Source organism: Hylaeus volcanicus, chromosome 1, assembly GCF_026283585.1.
Source record: "Hylaeus volcanicus isolate JK05 chromosome 1, UHH_iyHylVolc1.0_haploid, whole genome shotgun sequence".
NCBI classification, from domain to species: Eukaryota; Metazoa; Arthropoda; class Insecta; order Hymenoptera; family Colletidae; genus Hylaeus; species Hylaeus volcanicus.
Window position 1 is genome coordinate 17,444,206 of NC_071976.1, and position 8,316 is coordinate 17,452,521.

An 8,316-nucleotide genomic window follows, 5' to 3' on the forward strand; every position below is an offset into this window, starting at 1 on the left:
TCAGAAGTACGAACAATAACCCTGGAGGATGTAATGGATTGCTCTACAATCGACTACGCAAATAGCGGTGCGCTCGCGTCTCATACTTGGGGACTGAACGGGTTTCAATTCCACAGCAACGTTGATATGAAATTCCGCTGCGGCAATGTTTAAGCTAATTAACGAGTTCGTCTCTGATTACGAAACAGATGTCCACTGACCTCCCACGGGGCTGATGTCGTTAAAGAACAATCCGTGAAGGAGAAAACTGTATTTCCCTCTGGGTCGGGGGTGCGTTTTGAGATGGATGGAAGTGTAGACAACTAGTCACTCCAGACCCGGCCTGCTAGTAGAACGGAGATAGAATAAGTAGGTTAACAAAATGGTCGTTCGCAAGCTTGAGATATCACCACCAATTTCAGTGGCCCTCAACTCGATTCGAAGTTTCTTCCCCGCTTGTAGAATCCCGCTAGTAGAATGCACCGCCAAGCGACAACAATTTTCCAGTCGGTTGTTCCTACTCCGTGCCGTCACGCATGCATGCACAAAATGTACTTTGTACGTAAGCCTTGGGAACGGAAGATCTCTCTACCACTTAGAAACAACTACGAAATACGCTGGGATTCTGCTTCGAGCGCACTGGAACCGAAAATGGACGAAAGGAAGAATTATCAAAAGCCACGGTTGGGAACTGGATATGGTTGATTAGTGCAGCGTCTCTCAATCTTTTACTACTTCTTTCTAAGTTTATGTGCGCTCCTCCCCCTCTTTATAGTTATTTTGGCTTGGTTTATTAATTGATCAATTATAGTATGTACAGTACCGCTGACAACTATTCGAAACATGTAGATTTCGACTGTACAATGCCATTTAATTGAAGCATGTCGTTTTGGAAGGATAACTTTTCACCAACAAACTGACATTATGAACAGAATGATGACGCAACCACAATCACCGGGTCACAATCTAATTCAGTTACTGTAGGATGAGCTAGATAGAAAGACAAAAACCATGCTGCCACAAAGCACGAAAGAAGCAGAGGTGGCAGAAGTTATCGAAAATCTGAAAACAAATATTAGCAGAAACATTAATGAAATTAATCCAGCGAAAAAGCGCAGATTACAAATGGGCAACCCTGTGTACATTTTTGTACAGTGTACGCGAGTCGTTTTAATTTTATTTTCACATATTTGTATTAGGATTAATGTTACAAAAATTAATCAGTAGATATCAACTTTAGTCCCATTTTGGGTCCGAAATGACTTTTATGAGGGATATCTATGTTCAGTAAATAAAATTCGATCATAAAAAAGAATGAGTTATTTTTTCCATTTTTTTATTTTTTAATGATTACTAAAGGGGTTAAATACTTACGAACGGTATGGTATGTAGTACTAACTTCAGGTGTCAGTTTCAGAGAATCCATTAAAATTAAGATTTTATATGCATAAGGATTAATCGGAACGAGTGAATGTTAAAAAGTTTCTTTTTCTAGCTGATCCCGATATAAAGTAGCCGTAATGTATTCTCTAAATAGGAAAGATGTCTGCATGTGTATATATTTTATTGAAATATGTTGAGTCACTTCCGAGTTCTAGACTCAGAAACATGCAGACAGCTAGATGGACAAACAACACTTTTTTTAAAATGCGTTTTTTAGGATTTGTGTCGTTGAGTAAGTCCTAGAATATCGAGTAAACAAAGAAAAGCAAAATTATGAAAATTCTAACTTATAAAAATATAGTATACGCGTAGATAAAGAAACGGGAACGCGGTACTTAAGAGTACAAACTACAAGATATACAATATTACAAAATATAAAATATTAAATAGAAATATACTAAAATAAAATTAGTACTAAATTCTAAAAATAATGGAACTTTGGAAATAAATAATATGACATAGCTAAACGAGACATCATATGGTCCTTTTTGGGGATCCCAAGCATTGTATAAGAAAAATTTTGCAATCTGTTCTTCGATAAAGACAGTGCTGTTTCCTATCAGCGCTAATTGCTATATTATCAACACTACCTCTGTGTCGTGATAGGACTGAAGCTTGTAAAGATACTATGAATACATTGCATTGGCATTGAAATAGCTGACTGTCGAATCGATACAAAACAATTGTGTAAACTTTGATACATTAAATAAATGAACTCTCAAACTGTCATAAGCAATAGTTGCAATTATTACGTTTTTTTGAGTTTTAACTTATTATTTCAGAGTCTTATACAAAATCTACAAACGTCACAATAGAATTTACCTTGTAAACGTTCAAAATAACGGACAACATATAATCATTTGAAAATAATATTTTCAAACCAAAAAACAAAGTGATTAGTCTAAAGAAAAAGATTGAATGCTAAATCTTGTTACTCTCGCCTCCATTCTCCTTTACCTCTTTTTTCTTCAACAGGGGTTTCTCTTAAACTCAGCAACTAGACACATCACACTAATACTATTTCAGGTGACATAAAAGTTTCGACAATTTTATTGTTCTTTCAACATAGCTTAAAGAAGAGTTACAAATTAAATATTGCCCAAATAAAATATCCAGTGCATGTTACGTTCACGTTACAAAGAGAGGAGCAGTTTGATCAGAATGATACAGTTGGTATCAGTCTAGTAAAATTAGTTCAAGGTCGTGCGTATACTTCGACGACGAAATTAATTCCATGGCCTCTTTGACTCTTGAATCTAAGTGTGACAAAGTTTTGTCCTGGACCACCTGCGGTTAGGCTAGCGTATGCACCGTTACCGTTGGTCTTCTGATCCATAGCTTGAACAACTGTGATGCGATCGTACAACGAGGTGTTGAACGTCTTCTCCTCGACAACAATTCTCATCCAGGACGAATTCTTGATTACATTTTGCCTCAGAATAAGTCTATCTCCTGCCATTCTGTATCCAACAACGAAGTTGTGAGATTTGTTTGCGGCATTGTTGCTGGAACCCCATGGAAACGTGGAGTTCACTTCTGTAGCGCACATAGCGATGACCACTATGGCCAAGTAGACCATAACCTTCTGAGCGGACATGGTGGATATTTTTTTAAGGCACGCACAAACTTTGAAAACACGTTTGTATCACGACAGCTCTGCAGACCGTGTTGATAGGTAGTCTGTTGCTCCGTCTTTTAAATACCATCGTCGATCGTCTTATCAATTTGCTTATCATGATACGATCGTATGAGTTTGCTTATCTGTACTGGAAAGATTTGTTCGACGAAAATGTGATAATAGACAAAGATGTTTGCACTTTAGATTATCGATTAATTAATGTTTGCAATTAGTATATTGTTTTCCTCAAATAAATAATGGAGCACAACACTGTAACGGCACTTCTAAGAAGAGTATTATCAGAAAATATTTTTATAAAGAAACTACGGGTTGAATTGTTTTCAAACTTTCAAGGTGTTTTGTTGAACGTATAAACAAATAATAACCGATCTCATAATGTCATTAACCCCTTAATCGTTATACTTTATAAAAGAACTCACACCTGTGTAAGATCGAAACCTAAAACAATATATTCATGTTTGAATGATTCTGTATATACATAAGTGTTTAGTTTATATCTCAGTTTCGTATCTATGCGTTCAAGCTTCTTCTAAATCTCTAACTTAGCTCCTGAAACGAATGTAACTAAGCACACAAACGTTCTCAATGCCGTTAACAAACAAATCTATCAAAACCAAAGCTCAATAACATGAATAACCTTTAATCGCGAAATATTCTTCCATGAGTAAGTAGTAACAATCACCATATCAAGTTTTATTGCATCGATGGTCACGAACGTGAAATCTCGTGGTGTCTACATATTTCTGGAACGTTAAATTTTCCTTATTTTTTTCCCAGAACTGTTCGCTGAATCTATCTACGTACCGATATCCCTCCCTATAATATGAGTGACGAAATCGCTACTTTCGTTAATTACAATAACGGGAATCGGCTGTACGCTTGGCGGAATACTTTGACATAAAAAAAATTGTTTATCCATGCTGTTAAATGGCTTTCGTGCAAACCGAACACACACTACAGAGAATCGATATAGCTTCTGAACGAATATTGACATTTTTCCTGGCATTCTCTGTACTCAGCTGTCTTAATCCATCTTCCAAGTATTACCTCGATCATTTCTTAGAACGAATTGCGAAGTTACGTGTCCGGCTCGTAACATTACAAATTCTCTCGATTACCAAAACTCATGCTGCTTTGTCAAGCCCGTTGTAGGTTGTTTGCACGGATGCTTGTTAATCGTGTGAGCATCCAATATGTTACCTCGTGTATGCGCTTAGCTCCTGCATCGTGGCTGAATTCACTTACGTCGTCAAGAGATCGTCTTAAAAGTTTAACAAAATTGCCTTCGATTTGAATCTATGAGAAAGAGTTTACGAATAGAGGAACAACGTCTCGAATTTTCGATGTTTTTTAATAACGATGTTTGTGTACAAAAATAAAGTTGTGTTCCTCGATGTGTATGAATCGTTTTGCGTCGCAATATTTTAGAGTATCGCAATATCATCGATTGTTCAAATGATAATGCATTTATCTATTTTATATGCATCGATTTACGATTTTAACAATACTTATTGTAGTCATTTATGTTAGTAGTTGAACGAAGAAGGCGCCGATTCTCTGCAGCTATTATACATTTATCAGAGAAAATATATAATTTCGTATTTCAATGAATTATTTTTTTTTTGCATTTTATCCACGATAGTCTTGTGAGTAGATTTTATATTTCCTATTCCATTTTTTATGTTTAAGATGATGATTACCCAAAAGTAAATAATACGTTAACGATATAGAATCATAAAAACAAGAGATATATAATAAATTTTTCTGTAAAAGACATTGTATGACAATAGTAACACATTGTCCTCCCTTCGAGACAGAGATTAACAAAGTTTGAATACATAATTAGAATGTATTATATCAGAAAAATGAGGCATTAATATTTGTTACCTTCATCCTCGATTTCTGCTGACTCTGATTCTTGAAATTCTAAGAAATTTAGGAACTAGATACACAATAATAAGAAGAATACGCTTCAGTTGACACAAGAATTTTCAAAGTTTTATTAGTTCTCTATTGTTTCTCTAGGAATGTAAATTAATTATTAGAAATATCTAATAAACAAGTTATATTTAACAAATTAAAGACAAATGATTTGCTTGGCTTCCAAACAATGATTGGCTTGGATAACACGGTTCTAATTCATCCAGCGAAATAAACTTATCGACCGTACAACTCGACGATGAAATTGATTCCATAGCCTTTTTGACTCTTGAACATAAGTGTAACGTTGTTGAATCCTAGTCCACCTCGGATAAGAGTGGCGTTTGCTCCGTTGCCATTAATCATCTGATCGAGAGCACGAACCATGGTGATACGAAAGTATCTTCCAATGCTAAAGTTCCAGGTCTCGACATCGTTCCACCAGGTCGAATTTTTGATTATCGTTTGGCTTAGAAAAAGCCTGTCACCAGGCAATCTCTTTCCAAGGATCAAGTGGTGAGGCAAACTTGTATTATTACGAGCGTAAGCCTCTTGATAAGAGGAGTTAACATTTGTAGCGAGTACGGCAATAACCACAATTGCCAAGTAAACCGCAACCTTCTGATACGACATGGTGAACTTCTTTTCTATGGATACACACAACTTTCAAATCTGAAGACTGAGTGTGGACCTGCTTCATCGCTTAAATAGAAACACTGATGAACTTATCAGTTCACTTATCACGATAGAAATAGATAGTAATAGAATGTTATAAACGTATCGACAAGTTATGAACAAATAGATTCTAGGAACGAGTGGATATAGATACTTCCATATCGTGTAAGTTACCACTCAATTACAGTGTTACATCACAGGTCGCCTGGCACTTTTTCTGATATCTTGGTCTTCAGTTAAAATACTAAAACGCACCTTATCTGTATTTCTTCAAGGAGTCAGGGATAAATGTGGATTTCAAGTGATTGTGAAATGATTTTAAGGTATATAGTATATATCATTATAACAAAGAAGTTTTAAAGTACAAGTTGCGGTAATAAGGATTAATATACAATAAACGTGATTCTTTAACAATACTACTCGATGTCCTTATTTCTATGGCTGGTTCGGACTCGTGGTCAGGTTTCGGGCTCACTTGCTGCGAGGATCCACTTGTCTAACTCGCGACACGGAATTATACTCTTTCATGCCGGATTTTCGTAGGTAACAACACGGTAACCAAGCGTACACGTGAGGTTAACCTGTCCGCGTTAACCTACGGAGGTTAAAAATCAACAATTGGAATTACCAATCCTCGCGTGGAGTGAACCCTACTTTCATCATCCCTCGAATTCGGAACGACACCAAATCCCTCTGACTCGCTCTAACGTTCACATGCATCTTATTGAATCGCGGTTTGCGCGATTCGGATTTCAAGAAATGATTTCCGAATCGCGTATCGGACGCATTCCTAAGCTATAGAGTTCCTAAGATAGAGTTAATTCAGCAATATAAGTTTACGGTCGCCCGTACAACTCGACAATGAAGTTGATTCCATAGCTCCTTTGATTCCTAAATCTAAGCAGGACGTTGCTATATCCTACACCACCTGCCAGGAGGTTAACGTGTGTGCCATTGCTGTTAATATTGTGATCGACCACTAGAACCATGGTGATGCGGTGAAATCTTGATGCGTTGAAGACTCTATCTTCGACGAACGCCTTCACCCAACGGGAACTCTTGACCACCCTTTCTCTTAGAACAAGTCTATCACCAGGCATTCTCTGCCCATGGAACCAGTGATAAAATTTGTTGGTGTTGTTACGAACGTAATCCCATTGAGCAATACAGATCACATTCGTAACGAACACGGTAATAACCACTATTGCTAAGTAAACAATAATTCTCTGAGCTGACATGGCGGATTTTCTTTGCGTAGACACACAAAAATTTTGAAATCACGCGTATATCAAAGAAAGCTGCAGTTTGACTGGTCATATAAAGCCTACTACTTTGTCATTTAACTAGAGATACCAATGGTCTTATCAGTCCATCGATCACGATACGATTGTAACAGTACAATGGCAATTTCTGGAAATATTTTTTCTAAGAAGGGCTTTTAAATGAAGATATTATTGTTTTATATACGCAATAAATCAACATTTTGAGAAAAGGATTAAATATCATTGTTGTAGTACAATATCATTTGATAAGATTAAATATTATTCGCGATGATTCTATAGAGATAAAATCATAGATATAAATATAGTATCATATAGATTTAATGTTAATTGTGTAGATGCTTAAAGAAATTGAAGCCTTCAATTCACTTCACTTTAACTTGGTTGATTTAAGAGAAATAGTATCGGGAGAACAATATTTTTGACTCGTCATGAGTGGCTCATACTATCTATATTTAAATGAAGAAGGGTAAGCAGGTTATATTGGGTGTAAGACAATTGTAAAAATAAAATAATTTTTTGAAAAAAAAATTTAACCGACTTTAAAAAAGGTACAGTGAAAAGTATGAAATAATTTCTAGGTAATTTATATGAATACGCACTAGCTCTAGATAAAAGTATGGGAAAATGCAGTGAAAAGTATGAAATAATTTCTAGTTAATTTATATGAATACACACTAGCTCTAGATATAATTGCTTAAAAGTATGGGAAAATGCAGTGAAAAGTGTGAAATAATTTCTATTTAAACTGCATTGTTATTCACCATCGTTTGGTGAATTTGGTTAAATTAGTAAATACATCATATTAAATGCAATCCACATAGGTTTGGGATAGTATTTGGTGGCGGCGGCGATATTGAATAGTGTTAATGAATATGATGTCTAAAGTGGATGTAATGATAGCAATAATTAAAGACCATATTTTTTGTTTCTCCGACAGAAAGTTAAACCAAGTTTGGCAATTTTGAATATACTTAATTTTAAATTTTGCGCCGCCTCCGAAAAAGGTGCATTGCATTTAATATGATGTATTTACTAATTTAACCAAATTCATCAAACGATGGTGAATAACAATGCAGTTTAAATACAAATTATTTCACACTTTTCACTGCATTTTCCCATACTTTTAAGCAATTACATCTAGAGCTAGTGTGTATTCATATAAATTACCTAGAAATTATTTCATACTTTTCACTGTACCTTTTTTGAAGTCGGTTAAATTTTTTTTCCAAAAAATTATTTTATTTCACTCTTTTTAGTGGCAATCTATAACCAATAGGTTTCATGCAATAACAATAGTTATGAGCAATATACAGGATGATCCAAAAACGTTGGAGGTCCTTGAAAAGGGTTGTTCCGCGGGTGGGGGGGGGGGGGGGG

General features: G+C 35.6%; 1 protein-coding gene across 1 annotated transcript; it reads right to left on the reverse strand.

Annotated features, from left to right (window-relative positions):
* Positions 1–2,442: 2,442 nt before the first annotated feature.
* LOC128877700 (probable salivary secreted peptide) lies at positions 2,443–3,112 on the reverse strand. The gene has a single exon (XM_054125243.1). The coding sequence runs from the start codon at positions 3,017–3,019 to the stop codon at positions 2,618–2,620; it is 402 nt and encodes a 133-aa protein (XP_053981218.1). The 5' UTR covers positions 3,020–3,112; the 3' UTR covers positions 2,443–2,617.
* Between the last annotated feature and the right edge of the window lie 5,204 nt (positions 3,113–8,316).